Source organism: Bufo gargarizans, chromosome 4 (genome assembly GCF_014858855.1).
Source record: "Bufo gargarizans isolate SCDJY-AF-19 chromosome 4, ASM1485885v1, whole genome shotgun sequence".
Classification (NCBI taxonomy): Eukaryota; Metazoa; Chordata; class Amphibia; order Anura; family Bufonidae; genus Bufo; species Bufo gargarizans.
The window spans coordinates 97,672,799-97,688,937 of record NC_058083.1 but is presented as its reverse complement, the minus strand read 5'-3'; the positions used below and the strand labels follow the sequence as shown (position 1 = coordinate 97,688,937).

Genomic DNA, 16,139 nt, shown 5'->3' with positions numbered 1-16,139 from the left:
AGATTATGAAATATATGGATTACAAAATGGCCAGAGGTAAGTACATAGATAGGTAATGGTGATAGATTTAGGCTGAGAACTTAAAGAGGTTGTCTCATCATGGACAATGGGGGCATATAGCTAGGACAGTGATGGCGAACCTATGGCACGGGTGCCAGAGGCGGCACTCAGTGCCCTCTCTGTAGGCACCCGCACCCTGGAAGAAGTCCAGGGTGTAACACTATGCCTTAGACTTTTTCTGTCATTCATCAGTGCAGGGAATGCTATGAATCACACAGACAGCTCACTGAATGTAGGCAGGCTATTATAGATAAATGATAAAGTACATGGAAGATATGTTATATTAGTATTCAGGGTAAATGGCCATGTTGGCACTTTGCGATAAATAAGTGAGTTTTGAGTTGCAGTTTGGGCACTCGGTCTCTAAAAGGTTCACCATCACTGAGCTAGGATATGCTCCCATTGTCATATAGGTGCGGGTTCCACCGCTGGGACCCGCACCTATATCAAGAATGGAGTCTTGCAAGGTGGTGGCTGGAGGACCAAGCCGGCTCCCCACAGAAGTGAATGGAAGTGTACCGCTCATGTGCGGCCCCCGCTCCTATTCATTTCTATGGGGCCGATGGCGAGCCACCGCTTGCCTATTTTCGCTGGCCCCATAGGAAATGAAAGGAGGGGAGCTGCGGATGCGCAGTGCACCCTCCTTCTCTTGCGGGCCTCTGTTCTCGATATAGGTGCGGGTCCCAGCTGTGGGACCCGCACCTATAAGACAATGGGGGCATATCCTAGCAATATGCCCCCATTTTCCATGATGAGTCAACCCCTTTAAGGAATAATAAAAAGTAAGAAAACCAATCACAGACTATGATAATAGAACATGTTGTAGTAAGTAGCATTTCTATACCGTATTATACAGATGTGGTAAGAGGCGGCGTACCTGTAGCAGCAGTTCCTGTAGCTGAGCACTCTTCTGTTTGATGCGCTCTATCCTCCTCTGCTTCTCCATCTACAATGACCAAAACAAGCAGGAAAGTCAATGATGTCATCCTTTACCACATGTACTACAAGCCACACAAGAAAGGCAGCGGGAGATTAGAGAGGTTAACAAGTGGCTCAGGAACTGGTGTAGGAAGGACAGGTTTGGGTTCCTGGAGAACTGGGCCGACTTCTCTGTCGGCTACAGGCTCTATCGTAGGGATGGGCTGTACCTCAATGGGGAAGGGGCAGCTGTGTTGGGTGAGAATATGGCTAGAAGGTTGGAGGAGTGTTTAAACTAGGGACTAGGGGGAGGGTAATTACATTATAGGATGGGAAGATAGTGCAGATAGAGACCAGGGGCAAGGTAATGGGACTGGAAGAGAAATGGAAGGAAGGACTAGAACAGCTCAGAAGGAAATTTGTAGGGTAAAAAATATACATAAACCTCTTAATTGTATGTATACTAATGCCAGAAGCCTGACTAATAAAACTGGGGAACTGGAATTGGTGATGTGTGAGGAGGACTATGACATAGTGAGAATAACTGAGACATGGCTGGATGATAGTTATGGCTGTGGGCGGTTAACATACAGGGCTACAGTCTGTTTAGAAAGGATCGCCAAAACTGGAGAGCGGAAGGGGCCTTTATGTAAAGTCCTGTCTAAAGCTCACAGTCCGAGAAGATATAAGTGAGGGAAAAAAAATCTAAATTTAGCCAACTAAGAGAGGCCTTAGGCCATAGGCCTAACTAACTGGGACAAAGTCCTCAAAAATAAAAATACTGCCACAAAATGGCATTTTTAAAAGCATCCTAAAATCTAACTGTAAGAGGTACATACCTTATGGGAATAAAAGGTTAAGGAACAATCAAAAACTTAATGTGGATAAATAGAACTGTAAAGAAAGCAATAAATGACAAAAAGAAAGCATTTAAATCACTAATACAGGAGGGTAGCGATGAAGCCCTGAAAAACTATAAAGGAAAAAAATTGAATATGTAAAAAACAAGTAAAAGCAGCCAAACTAGAGACCAAGCGATTAAATTGCCAAAGAGAGCAAAACTAATCCTAAAATGTTCTTCAATTATATAAATGGTAAAAAGTATAAATCTGAAGGTGTCAGCCCTTTACAGACTAATGAGGGGGGAGTTGCAGAGAGCGATGAGGAGAAAGCAAAGCTATTAAATATTTTTTTTTCTCCACTGTATTCAGTGAGGAAAATAAACTGTCAGATGAAATGCAGAATGTAAAAGTATATTCCCTATTAAAAGTACCCTGTCTGACCGAGGAAGAAGTACAGCGGCATCTTAAAAAGATTAAAATAGATAAATCGCCAGGACCAGATGGCATACACCCCCGTATACTAAGATAATTAAGTAATGTCATAGCCAGACCCTTATTTCTGATATTTAAGGACTCTATACTGACAGGGAGTGTTCCACAGGATTGGCGCATAGCAAATGTGGTGCCAATATTCAAAAAGGGTCCAAAAACAGAGCACGGAAACTATAGGCCGGTAAGTTTAACATCTGTCGTGGGTAAACTGTTTGAAGGTTTTCTTAGAGATGCTATCTTGGAGTACCTCAATGAAAATAAGCATGACTTCATGAGGGATCGGTCATGTAAAACTAATTTAATCAGCTTCTATGAGGAGGTAAATTTTAGACTTGACAGCGGTGATTCAATGGATGTCGTATATCTGGACTTCTCCAAAGCATTTGACACTGTACCACAAAAAAGGTTAGTATATAAAATGAGAATGCTTGGACTGGGGGAAAATGTCTGTATGTGGGTAAGTAACTGGCTCAGTAATAGAAAACAGAGGGTGGTTATTAATGGTACACACTCAGATTGGGTCACTGTCACTAGTGGAGTATCCCAGGGGTCAGTATTGGGCCCTATTCTCTTCAATATATGTATTAATGATTTTGTAGAAGGCTTGCACAGTAAAATATAAATTTTTGCAGATGACACTAAAATATGTAAAGTAATTAACACAGAAGAGGACAGTATACTGCTACAGAGGGATCTGGATAGATTGGAGGCTTGGGCAGATAAGTGGTAATGGGGGTTTAACACTGACAAATGTAAGGTTATGCACATGGGAAGGAATAATGCAAGTCACCTGTATATACTAAATGGTAAAACCCTGGGTAACACTGACACGGAAAAGGACCTAGGAATTTTAGTGAACAGCAAACTAAGCTGTAGAAACCAGTGTCAGGCAGCTGCTGCCAAGGCCAATAAGATAATGAGTTGCATCAAAAGGGGCATAGATGCCCGTGATGAGAATAAAGTCCTACTACTTTACAAATCACTGGTCAGACCACACATGGGGTACTGTGTACAGTTCTGGTCTCCTGTGAACAAGGCAGACATAGCAGAGCTGGAGAGGGTTCAGAGGAGGGCAACTAAAGTAATAACTGGAATGGGGGGGGGGGGGACTACAGTACCCTGAAAGATTATCTAAATTAAGGTTATTCACTTTAGAAAAAAAGACGAATGAGGGGAGATCTAATTACTATGTATAAATATATCAGGGGTCAGCACAGAGATCTCCCCCATTATCTATTTATCCCCAGGACTGTGACTGGATTTTTTTTCCCCTTAAGTAGGGAAAATTGGCTTCTACCTAACAGGGCTTTTTATGCCTTCCTCTGGATCAACTTGCAGGATAACAGGCCGAACTGGATGGAGAAATGTCTTTTTTCGGCCTTATGAACTGTGTTACTATTATAATTTGGAGAGTCTTTAACAAAGGATTCAAGGTCATGTTCAGTAAGGCTACTTTCACATTAGTGGCAAGGAACTCCAGCAGGCTGTTCCGGCGGGTGAACAGCCTGTCGGATCAGTGCTGCCGCTAGTGCACGCGTGCCCCCAGACTACCGCTCTGGCCCACTGACTATAATGGGGGCGGGCCGGAGTTCCGACGGCAGCACAGCAAACATTCCGAGAGGCGGCCGGAATAAAACTACGACGTTATAGTCAATTTGGGCCGGAGCGGTAGTCCGGGGGCTCGCGTGCACTAGCAGCAGCACGGATCCAACAGGCTGTTCAGACAGCCTGCTGGAGTTCCTTGCCGCTAGTGTGAATCTAGCCTAAGTGATACCCACTGAACTCAGGGTGCCACAAGAAGGCGCTTTTTTGGGGGTGAGGGCGCTCCTGTGGTTACTGCCACCGCACCCCCTGCAGTTCTATGCAATTTTTAAGCACATTTCATACACATATGAAGCCTGACAAACAACTAATACATGTCGCGCCAAGTGACAATAGGACGGGACTTTATACGGGCGTTTGAAGAAATATTTTTGGAACTTTAGAAGAAGGGGTTTTCTTGGTGATGAATGAAAATATATATATTGGTGTATAATATGTTGGTATATATATATCAGGAAATAAAAATTAAGAACACTCTTTATTCACCCTAGTGGCAATGGCGGCGTTTCGGCTCTGCACTAGAGCCTTTCTCAAGCTTGAGAAAGGCTCTAGTGCAGAGCCGAAACGCCGCCATTGCCACTGGGGTGAATAAAGAGTGTTCTTAATTTTTATTTACTGGAGTGCTGCCCTTTTTTTCTACTTGTAATTGAGGTATTGGCTTTTCCCTGCGGGCCGTGCACCCAGATTTAGCTTTAGGCCGAATGCACACAGCCATGTTCTGCAGCTGTGAGCGGTTCGCGGTAACACGGTCTGGATTCCTGCTGAGAGCAGGCGCGCACGGAGTCATTGGTTGCTATGACGCCGTGCGCTTCATGCCGCCGCTGCACTACAGTAATACACTGGTATGATCTATAGAGTTTATCTATGGACTTTGTGTGCCAAGGTCTAGTGACTGGTAACTGATCTGCTATGTATAACAATGTATAGATGAAATATCTATCTATATAGTTTTTTGGGGCTCTAGTCTTACATAATGTTTAGTAGCTCCGGCTATGTAGGTTCTCGTCAGCACACACATTTACAGCCATGGTCTGATGAACTGCACTAGTAATGAGCTGGAGAGTCAGCTGCTCCCCACAGCTGGGTACAGGGGCCACAGCGCTGTATGTATCCTGCCTGCAATACAAGCCTGAAGTAAGCAGATGCCATATGGGTATTACACAACGTGCATGCTTTTACATAGTAACCAAGCCGATGCATGTTACACAAAATGGTCTCCTGACATATAAATCATCCAAAATAAACTTAATAACTGGGTTCAGCCTATTATAATGACTTGTTCATTCTGATCTAAACACTACATATTATGCACCTAAATATAACGTTTCCACAATCTGCCCATGCATAAAAATAACAGCGTATAAGAGAGAGCGACAGAACAAAGCATACAACATATGTACTATAGTGCCAATCTGTATGTATGAAGTCACCGCCACTCTCTACTGGATTGCTGAACCTATTCAAGAGGCAAAGTCATGAAAAGTATATTATTGCCTTTCGTACGACTACTCTCATTAGCTCACACCCTAAAAGGGCAGATGGACACCACAGATGGACACTCCTCTAGGAAAACGACAAAATCGGTAGTGGCTCCTTTTACTCTGCAGTCAGACTTGGTAGAGCGGCATGGGAATATGATTGAATCGTCATATAATGACTTCTATAAAAACCGATGAAGATCATGCACCTGAAGTAAACATATGTTGTAAGCTACATTCACACGACAGTAAAAGTGGTCGTTTTTGTAACGGCCATCACACGGATGTTTTTAGAACCAATTAAAGTCTATGGGACTATTCACATGGCTGGGTTTTTTTTTTTAACGGTCAGTGAATAGCGGCCATCAAAAAATAGGACATGTCCTATTTTTGGCCGTTTTCACAGCCAGATGAACTCCTTTGAAATGAATAGGACTGTTTTTAATGACCATTTAAAATGCGTGCACTTGGGCCTTTCAGGGGTAAAAAACAAACAAAAAAACACACACCTCATCCACTTGCACGCATGGGGACCCTAGCTCCCGCAGGTCATGCGCTGCCAGCGTAATGATGTCACCAGGCTGGGAACATCAGGTACCGCTGTCGCCAGTGAAGAGCTAGTGTCCCAGAACATTCAAGTGAGTATTCCCCCCCCCCCCGCACAAATAGAGAGGGGAACACTAAAAGGGGCATTATTCCTACTGGAGAGCACTAAGAGGGGATATTATTCCTACTGGGGGCACAAATATGGCATTAATCATACTGGCAGGCACTATGGAGGCCTTTTGTTGTCCAGGGAGCGCTATGGGGCATTATGTACACTGTGAGGGCACTGCAGGGGTTGGGATGTTAAAAAAAATAATAATAATAAATAACGAAATGCCCATTTTTTCAGTATTGTAGCCTTAAACTGTAACTAAACCTTTGATTAAAAAAAAGAAGGTGCAGCAGTGCCCTTTGACTTTGGAGCATGCAGAGTATGGATCCACAGAATCTATATGGGATCTGTGCTACTCATGCTACAAATTCTGAGCAGAACAGAAATGATGTAATAAGCAAAATAAAATGTAAAAGGTAACAAAAACATTAGTGTACCTCTAAATTCTCACACTCCTGCACAGAGTTGGATGGCAAACCAATCCATTTTATTTCCTTCTTCTCCTTTGATATAATATTCATGGCCATTAGGACATTGAGGGCATCATAAACTCGCCGCCTAATGTTCTTCTGGTCATAGGCCTGAGGGAAACAAAAAGCCAATAATTATTACTCCCTACACATGGCTGCAGAACTGATGAAAAACTAAAAAAAAACAGGGTTAGGAACACAGTAGTGCATGTAATATGATGAGACTGCCAGTGATCAAATGTTCTCTATTAGCCAACACAAAAGCCACCTACTGCAGCTCTCACCACAAGGCATGAGAGCGTCTTGTAAGTGCTGCATCCCCTCCAGAGTTTACCAGGCACATCTCTGTGCTATTAGTAGCTGCTGTGCCAGGTATTACATCTGAGTTCCATTTGTTTGAAGGGGACAAAACTGTAGTAAACCACAATACCAGGCACAGGCTCTACTAAACGTGTGGAGCTGTACTTTATGGAACACAGTAAACAAAGGGGCACAGCGCCCAATGGAGCCCCTTCAAACAACTGGCTATGGTGTCAGACCACCACAATCTAATTTCGATAGCCTAGCCTAAGGATAAATAATCAGTTTTAAAGAATCTGAAAATGCCTTTGACTTTGGTATAGGAGTCTGGGGGCATGGATACTGTGTAGGCTAAAAATACATATGGTTGGTGAATGTCCACCACCATGGACCAAAGGCTAGAGGATGTTAGAGTGATGTTGCTGACAGATTATCAGTTTACTTATCCATCATTCACCCACAAAAAATAAAGCACTTCTGGTATAAGGGCATGAAATGTAGACCTCACTTACAGAGTCAGAGGCCAGCTGTCCGGCAGAGCTGGTAAACTCTGCCACCAGTTCATCTGCCACTTCATTGTAGGACGTGGTGCCTTTGGTCTGGACCTTCTCACAAACCTTCATCGAGAAATGTCGCAGACCCTTCCCACTTTTCTCCCCCCTCTTGCTTCTCTTACTGTGGATGAGAAAATAATTTTTAGAATAGTTGGCGCATTCAATTTCCAAAATGTGGCTGTGATTTCACAATAGCGTAATCTTCGGAAACTTACTCGCAACCAATCAATAGTGGAGCTACGAGACAGACTTGTCCCAGCTGACCACACCTTATGCAGTTACAGAGGCATTTTGGTTTTGGCAAATGGTATCAATTCCCTTTATGATCATCAAGATCTCAGCTTGCTGCCATTTAATATGATTAAGGACCATGTAAGGTCTGAAACATGTTAACCGTCCACGGTGGTGGGTGTAGATACATGCTGTACGTGACTTATTTTGAAGACCAATAAAGACGAACAACCGTGTGGAGTTATCCTGTGTGCTGGAATGTTTCCTTTTCACGTCATTTAATAAGAACCTCCCAATGGATAATAATCTGCCCTGGTCCATTATGGTGATAACGTGGGATGTTGGACTGATTCCAGTACAGATATCAGAGCTATGTCTCGTGACGAGCTATGACCCGTGTGTTTCCATCATGTGGCCAGGACAGATTTTTATACACAATGGCAGTTCTTATTGAATGGCGGGATCTTGAAAAGGAAAAATGGATACTGGAAAATTGCTTATATTCTCATTACTAAAAATATAGAGAATTGAAAACTTTACAGAGGTAGAGACTTGAGATGTTGCTAGAGTAGTTTTTTGGGAAGGGTGCGGGTGGATATTACTTTGATAATAAGCTGGTGACAGCTAAAGCCCCTTGATGAATAACATTACAAGCGTCACAAGGCCCTAGTTAGGGTAGAGTATCATTTCTAAAGGTTAGCAATTCCCTCTCAGAATGCACAGCAGAATAATAAAAATGCTGTTAGCCTTTGTGCACTCAGATGCCGGTTTCATTGCGGCATCTGACATTAATATTAACGTGTAAAATCTAAAAATTTAAATCAATAAAACCATACTTACTTCATCCATTTAATCGTGAAGAGACAGCCCCCACCATCTTGATTGAAGATCCAGCGCAAAATCTAGTGTGGCCTATAGTGACGTCATAATATGTCACCGCTCACGGGATTTCGCACAGGATCTTCAATCAAGAGGGTGGCAGCCAGCTCTTCGCACGCAAACGGATGAGGCAAGTTTGATTCTTTTCATTTTTTTACCGACATTTTAGAGAAAAGCCAAAGCACAAGGAAATTCGACCTCGATGAGAATCGAATTTTCCCTGAAATTTGGATCGAAGTCCACATTGGCTCAACACTAATTCTAGGCCACAATAAAACCTTACAGAGAGAAATCTTCCAATTTTAGACATGCAAGACATCATAATTTTAAGAATGAAGGATCGTTTTTTTTTTTTTTTTATGGATTAATAAATCTTGACAGATTCCACGGAGGTCTAACGGGGTTCACCAGTTTCAAGTCTGGATTCTGATATTTTTGACTGTGCTATTCTTAAAGGTCAAAAATAGCAGAATCCATGATGTGAACAGAACCTAAAGCTCCTTACTTTTGAGGTATTTTCTATAATTCACCATAAAAAAAATCATCTATTAAAAAGTTATATAAAAGGTAGCTTGTAACTTAAGTGATCAATATACCAATATATAACAATCATTCATATGCTCTATATGTGCAAATGTCAGTGCAGAAACCGTCAAACATAATATAATAGATACATTTATATTCAAAAACCACACAAAAATACAATAATACAATTTGTGTGAGGTTTCTCTTTTTTCTCGGACACAGATTGATCGCACTGGATTTCCTGCACGTATCTAGTGTTACTGCAACTCATTCAGGACGCAGAGACCCAAGGAGAAACATGGCAGATGATAGAGATGCTTCCTAACAAGAGGTTGCCATAGTGGCCAGTCACCCTCCCAAAAAAATCCACAGGAATTAGTTCCAGATTCCTTGTTAGGAATAAGATGGGGAAGTAAAGAGACATAGAAGTGCCTGGCGGCTGCCAGAGAGCAACTGGCCTAAACTGCTCTACATTTACTTCTCTCGCACGGTGGCTTTCAAGCATCTATTATTCAGTTCTGGTCTAGTGCAATGACTTGTATAGCAGACAATGCCATATACATGGATGTATGGAAACCACAAGAGATAAATCCCACCAGGCCGAGCAGTAAAAAGGTTTCATCAAAAACGACATCCTTTTCTCCCATTTCAACCCATCATCTTGTTTGCCCTTACCTCTCTGAGAAGTCCGACTCTATAAACTCTCGAGTACGTTTTCGATCCCTATGGAAGAAAAGAAAAAAAATGTAGCTGGTATTAAAATGTCCTCTTCTAAAGAAACGGCACCCAGGCAAATTTAAAGGGCTTGTGCCACAAAAAAATATTAAAAAATTTTCAAAACAGCACCTGTTTCTGAAAACTTATAGCCACCGAGTTATTTAATGAAATCTATCTGTATTGCGCCACCTGCTGTTTGTTGTTTTCCTTATTTCTCTGTCCACTTCACTGAGGTGGTCACACTCGCCCAGTTTAAAGGGGTTACCCATCTTAGACAATGGGGGCATATCGCTAGGATATGCCCCCATTGTCCGATAGGTGCGGGTCCCATTGGCCGCTGACTCGGCTATTTTCGTCGGCCCCTTAGAAATGAATGGGAGCAGTGGCAGCGCATGCGCGGTAAGGACACACACCCTGAGCTGCCAGCCTGAAATAAATCTAGAAGAACAATTGCAGCAATGAATGAGGGGATCTCTGGATCCATGTGAGGTACAGAGCTGGTTCTAGCTTTGTTAGAAAGAGATTGTCTTGTACTATACAATGTCTGATTTTCATTTATTACATCAATCATGGCACAAACCCTTTAAGTATAAAATACAAACTTCATGCTGGCATTGACATACTTGCGTTTGAACCTCAACTTATGGATTCTAAATTGATGTTACTTTTAACAACATGATTATAGATTTTAATATTACATAGATGCAGAAAGGTCCAGGGCTGGTTACTGGAGTATGTACAGGGTCAGACTGGATCACCAGCATTCCAGACATTTCTCTGGTGGGCCTCAGAAATGAGCCCACCATTTGGAACGGACACTGGATTGAATCAATTGCCACTAGGTTATTTCTTATGCGTTTATTCTAATAATATGACAATACAATGACATCAATAAAGATTACAATGTTCAGTGTAGAATTGGAACTAGTTTTCAGAGTTGCTTCTTCTGGTGGGCCCGTGAAAAACCCCAGTCTGACACAAAGTGTGTATAGTACGGGTTAAGCTAGTTTCATATATGCATTAAAGCTCATTGGCAGGCTGTTTTGGCATAGGAACAGTCAACCGGAGTTCACCGTATATTAGATGGCTGTTCACCACTGGAGCTCATTAACTATAATGGGACCAATTGGGGATGCGTCCAGTTTCTAGCACGAGTGCCAGGATTTGGCTGGACAAAAACTAGTGCAAGCACCAGTTTTTGTTCAGTTGTCCAGTTTAGTCAATGAGCTCTGGCGGTGGACGGCAGTATCCAGCTATGCCGGATACAGTGAACTCTGGCGGGTCTCATTATAGTCAATTGGGTCTGGCATTGGACGGCAGTGTCCAGCTATGCCGGATACAGTGAACTCTGGCGGGTCTCATTATAGTCAATTGGGTCTGGCATTGGACGGCAGTGTCCAGCTATGCCGCATACAGTGAACTCTGGCGGGTCTCATTATAGTCAATTGGGTCTGGCATTGGACGGCAGTGTCCAGCTATGCCGCATACAGTGAACTCTGGCGGGTCTCATTATAGTCAATTGGGTCTGGCATTGGACGGCAGTGTCCAGCTATGCCAGATACAGTGAACTCTGGCGGGTCCCATTATAGTCAATTGGGTCTGGCATTGGACGGCAGTGTCCAGCTATGCCGGATACAGTGAACTCTGGCTGGCTGCTCCTCTGCTGAAACAGACTGATGGATGTTTTAACTCATATGTGAAAGTAACCTTAGGGTAAGGATACAAAGAAACCTCTGGTTTAGGCTTCATGCACACAACCCTATTTTTCATCTGTTTGCTATCCACATTTTTTGCAGATACAACACACTAACACTTTCATTTCTATGGGGTCATGCACACATCTATGTTTTTTGTGGATCCGTGTGGTCATTTCGCAAATTGCAAAACATGTCCTACTCTGGTCCCCATTTCAGAAAAAAATAGTCCATTCTATTAATGGGAGTGAGAAAAATACGGAGGGCACACAGAACTTAAGATATCTGTATTGTTATCTGCGGAGCGAAATACGGACACAGCTGTATGCATGAACCCTTAGGGCTCTCTCAGACAAGCGTGTCCTGTGCGGGAATCACACTCCATGCTCTTATCAGGAATACATGGGATTATACTGATTTATAATGCTGTGTGTCTCTGCATGACCTTACTGTTAGAGAATCATACTGAAATATTGCTGTCAGTATAATTCTGTAGAAGTAAAGTCATGCAGAGACACACAGCATTATAAATCAGTATAATCCTGTGCGCTCCTGTGAAACCAGCGGGGAATCAAGCTCACAGGACACGCTCGTCTGAAAGAGCTCTTAGTGTCTTCTCACTTGGCTAACCTTTCATCTTCCACACTTTAGTTTCTTTTTACTTTCTTATATGATGGCCATGACACTGTCTCACATCTACCATGACCGACATCAAGGGGTGGAAGCTTATATCCCCCTTTTGCATTCGGGTTTGTATGTAGAAATTAAAGCGTACCTACAATTTCAAGTCAATTTTTTTTTAAAGTGTTAGTTTAAAAGTATTTTTAAAATGATTTTTGGGGTATTTCTAACACTTAAAAAAAAAAATATGTACTTGAAAGTTTTGAGTATACTTTAAACATTTATGGAGTTTACCCACACATAGCTACTACAATTGTACAGATTAAAACAAGATATAAAAAGGGAACAAAAGGAGACACTAAAGATGGGAGGGGAAAATGTGAAACAAAAGAAGAGAAAGAAATAAAGAAAAGCCGGACTCCCATACCAAGAAGAGAGTTTCAATACCAATAAATCAAATGGCGTACACATAGAGGTCGTGTACAACAATTACCCAGGAATCCAGCTGGTGGCATCTGTGATGTGACTCTGAGTGACCATGGCTGAGGTGGCCGCGGTGAACTGTCTCCCTAGGAGAAGATCTGCTCCCGCGCTCAGTCTCTGGGGAGTGCTTATAATCTAGAACAACAAAAGTGACACGGTAATAGTAAATCCACCATAGCAGTACAAGCAAGGTCATCCCGTTTATTGTCTGACGTGAACTAGCAATTCTTCACAAAGTGTTCTCAGTCTCCACGTCAACTCATAAAAAGCTTCACAATACATTAAGCCAACCATAGCAAGTGGGAGAGTCTCAAATTAGTAATGAACTACTGTGCTCAGCAAGCTCAGGAAGAGATGCAGAGTTTTGAGTATGGCTACTTTCACACTGGCGTTTTGGCTTTCCTGTATGCGAGATCCGTTCAGGGCTCTCACAAGCGGTCCAAAACGGATCAGTTTTGCCCTAATGCATTCTGAATGGAAAAGGATCCGCTCAGAATGCATCAGTTCAGTCTCCATTCTGCTTTGGTGTCCGTCTGACGAAACCGAGAACGGAGAAACTGAGAACAGATCCGTTCTGACACACAATGTAAGTCAATGGGGGCGGATCCGTTTTCTATGACACAATCTGGCACAATAGAAAACGGATCAGTCCTCCACTGACTTTCAATGGTGTTCAAACGGATCCGTCTTGGCTATGTTACAAATAATACAAACGGATCCGTTCTGAACGGATGCATGCGGTTGTATTATCAGTACCGGATCTGTCTGTGCAGATCCATGACTGATCCGCACCGAACGCAAGTGTGAAAGTAGCCTACATGAGCATTGCTTGTAGGGGGTAAATGTCACTAGTACAGGATTTCACATGTCTAGATAGATATAGGGCCTACTTTAGAGTAATCGAAATTACGACCTTCTCACATAATCTCCAGTGTAGACGGCCCTAACCCAGGAAGCAGCAAATGCCAACAAACACAATACAAAAGCAAACAGGGAGTGCACAATTTATGGATATATGAAGTCAAACATGTCACATGCTATGAAACACGTATTGGAGACTAATCTGCTTTCTAACTCACTTTGCAGAATCTACAGCCAAAAACGGGTTAATAGCTGTGAGCCAGAAGCCCGCAGCAGGTGTATAGAATAAAGACTAATGATGGTCACATGGGAGATCCAGAAACGGTCCCAATCCCTGGCAGTGCAGTCGGAGGCCCCCCAGAACACACGTCACTGCTGCTCTTGGCTGACCCCTGGTCCACTTCTCCGCTTTGATCTCCACCGGAAGCGAAGCTGGGACCCCAGGCTGTGACCCTGCACTGGATGCTTTACTGCAGGTCTCAGAGACCCACAGAGAAAGACAGCCGCACTGTGACAATCCTTCACACATCTTCTCCGGCTGCAAAAACATTTAAAGCTGTAGCCTGCATCGCTCAAACCTTTCTATCCTGGCGCTGGGTATATTGTGCTCATTCATGGGTTGTAGGAGGCATTCATACAAAAGATTCAAGGTCGGTTTTTCCTGCTCGAATGTTTAGCTATTGAATGGTAAAGGGTACATATGTCGGTTATGTAATCCTCTTCTCGGTGGAAGAAGAAGGATTGTTGCCATCAATAGGCATTAGGCAAAAGAGATTGATGCAGCTCTATGAGTGAGTACTTCTATAATACACATCTAAAAAAAGAATAAAAGTAACTGAAATTCTGAGATTTGCTTATACGTGTGGAGCTGTAGAACAGGTCCCAGACCAAGGGGTTAAATAGGCCCTATAATTTATCATGCCCCTATATACTAGGATAGGAGGGTCAAGCACTTATTCATCCCTTCCACTACGACCTTTGGGCCACTTATAAAATTTGCAAACGGTTTCAATACAAAAAAAATACATAAATCTTTCATTCTTGGTCTACAGCTCCTAAGCAGGCAACAATGTCTCCATGGTTACAGACTACAAACAAACCTTGTGTAGTCTGATCCTGCAGTCATACTGGGATCCTTTTGCCTCCCGATTGTTAGTTAGAATTAGGGAACAGATAGAAGGCAGTGGAACTGAAGGCTTAGGGTGGTCTGTTACCATATAACTCGACACAAACGACTGGGGGGTTTCTGTGAACCACAATATGACCTGCAGTTAGTTTCTCATTTGTTAATATTAGTCCATAAAATGAATGCTATTTTTTCCATCACAGACTCACGCTGTAAGATTAGAGATCGTATCACAGGTCACACACAGTAACTCCCTTGTCCAAGTGGGGGAACCTCTACTATGCCATCCACATGTCCTAATAATCCTGACAGCACTAACCCTCTATGTTCAGGGGACGTTAATATTTATCTCTGCGCCATTTTCAGAGCTTGAGCGTTAACAGCCCGGTATGTAGAGAGACACTGGTTTTGGTCGCTCAGTTGGACCCAACTCAAGTTTCGCTAAACAAACTAAATGTTTTATGCAGTTCCAGCACGATTCCATCATTCATAGCAAGTGTCGCTAATAAATGCAGTCTGGTTTACTCAACCAAGATGGCAGCATCCAAACGTGGTGGCAAAATGGAATACCTCATTCTGGCAAAGATGATCCTTGGGACTGTGGCTTTAAATCTACTCGGAAGGGGTGTGCGTGTTAAGACATGGGAACAAATCATTCCCAATCAGGTCCCTAATACTGTTAAAGAAAATACTGCCACAGTCGTCTGGTCCTGTGAAAACCAATTAAGCTGTTTGCTTATCATGCGCTAGTTGCCAGAATACCGCGGGTAACGTTACCTTGTGTCTCTCCTGCTCAGCGGGTTTGTTAGAGGAATTATTTTTACATGTGCAGTCAGACATTCCGAGCGCTTTCTGACAAACAGAAAATTCACTTTAGTTTTCCAACACTTCACATCACTCCGGCTTAACCCATTCTGTTCCTGCGGGGCCCAGACTGACAACAAGACGTGGAATGTGTGAATACGGTCATACAGAATAGCACTTGGTTGGTATAAAATGAAAATAAATCTTTCACGCTCAGTATGTAATTGTGGTTACAGCCATCAAGAATAAAACTCACATGTGATGACATCAATAGGAGGCCACAGGGTAAATGCAAATACGAATATTAAAGGGGTTATCTGAGACATCTGCACTGAAAATACTTACCTGGCTTCCTGTTCCTGGGAGACTCGTCCCCGCATGCCATTGGCTACTCGCCCCCGACACCGGATGTTTTCATCCGCGCGCGGGGAGATGCAGCAGTGGCGGTACAGGGACCAGGAGCGGCGTAGGGAGCAGGAAGCCAGGTAAGTAGATTCAGTGTGAGGGGGGAAAAGGGGGACATTTTTTAGTCTTGGATAACCCCTTTAAGTGCATTAAAAGGCTTTTGTACCCGGATGGGGGGGGAAAAAATATATATCAGTGGCAGTTTCCTTTTATAGCCCCCCCCCCCCCCCCCCAATCCTTCTCGATTGACAGAGCCAGGATACCGCATGGCATCTCCCCTGGCCCTATCAAGAAGTAGAGGCAGGGGCTGGCAGAGGAAGCAGAAGAAGCAAGGTGCACAGAGTAACTTGGGCCCGCCCCTGGTGCACTTAACTGCTCATTTTCATATGGATTAAAGGTACTTTTTCTCCAGAAAGAAG

The 16,139-nt window shown here is 43.1% G+C and overlaps 1 protein-coding gene across 3 annotated transcripts in view; it reads right to left on the bottom strand.

The window, feature by feature from the left end:
- TFDP2 (transcription factor Dp-2) overlaps positions 1-16,139 on the bottom strand; it is a 68,614-nt gene that overhangs the window by 13,863 nt on the left and 38,612 nt on the right. For all 3 annotated transcript variants that reach the window (XM_044290217.1, XM_044290218.1, XM_044290219.1), the window contains exons 3-7: positions 12,535-12,659; positions 9,685-9,732; positions 7,333-7,495; positions 6,488-6,631; positions 938-1,006 (exon numbers count right to left, since the gene is read on the bottom strand). In XM_044290217.1, the coding sequence (XP_044146152.1) occupies positions 938-1,006; positions 6,488-6,631; positions 7,333-7,495; positions 9,685-9,732; positions 12,535-12,659 (549 nt within the window). The remainder of the gene's footprint in view (positions 1-937; positions 1,007-6,487; positions 6,632-7,332; positions 7,496-9,684; positions 9,733-12,534; positions 12,660-16,139) is intronic.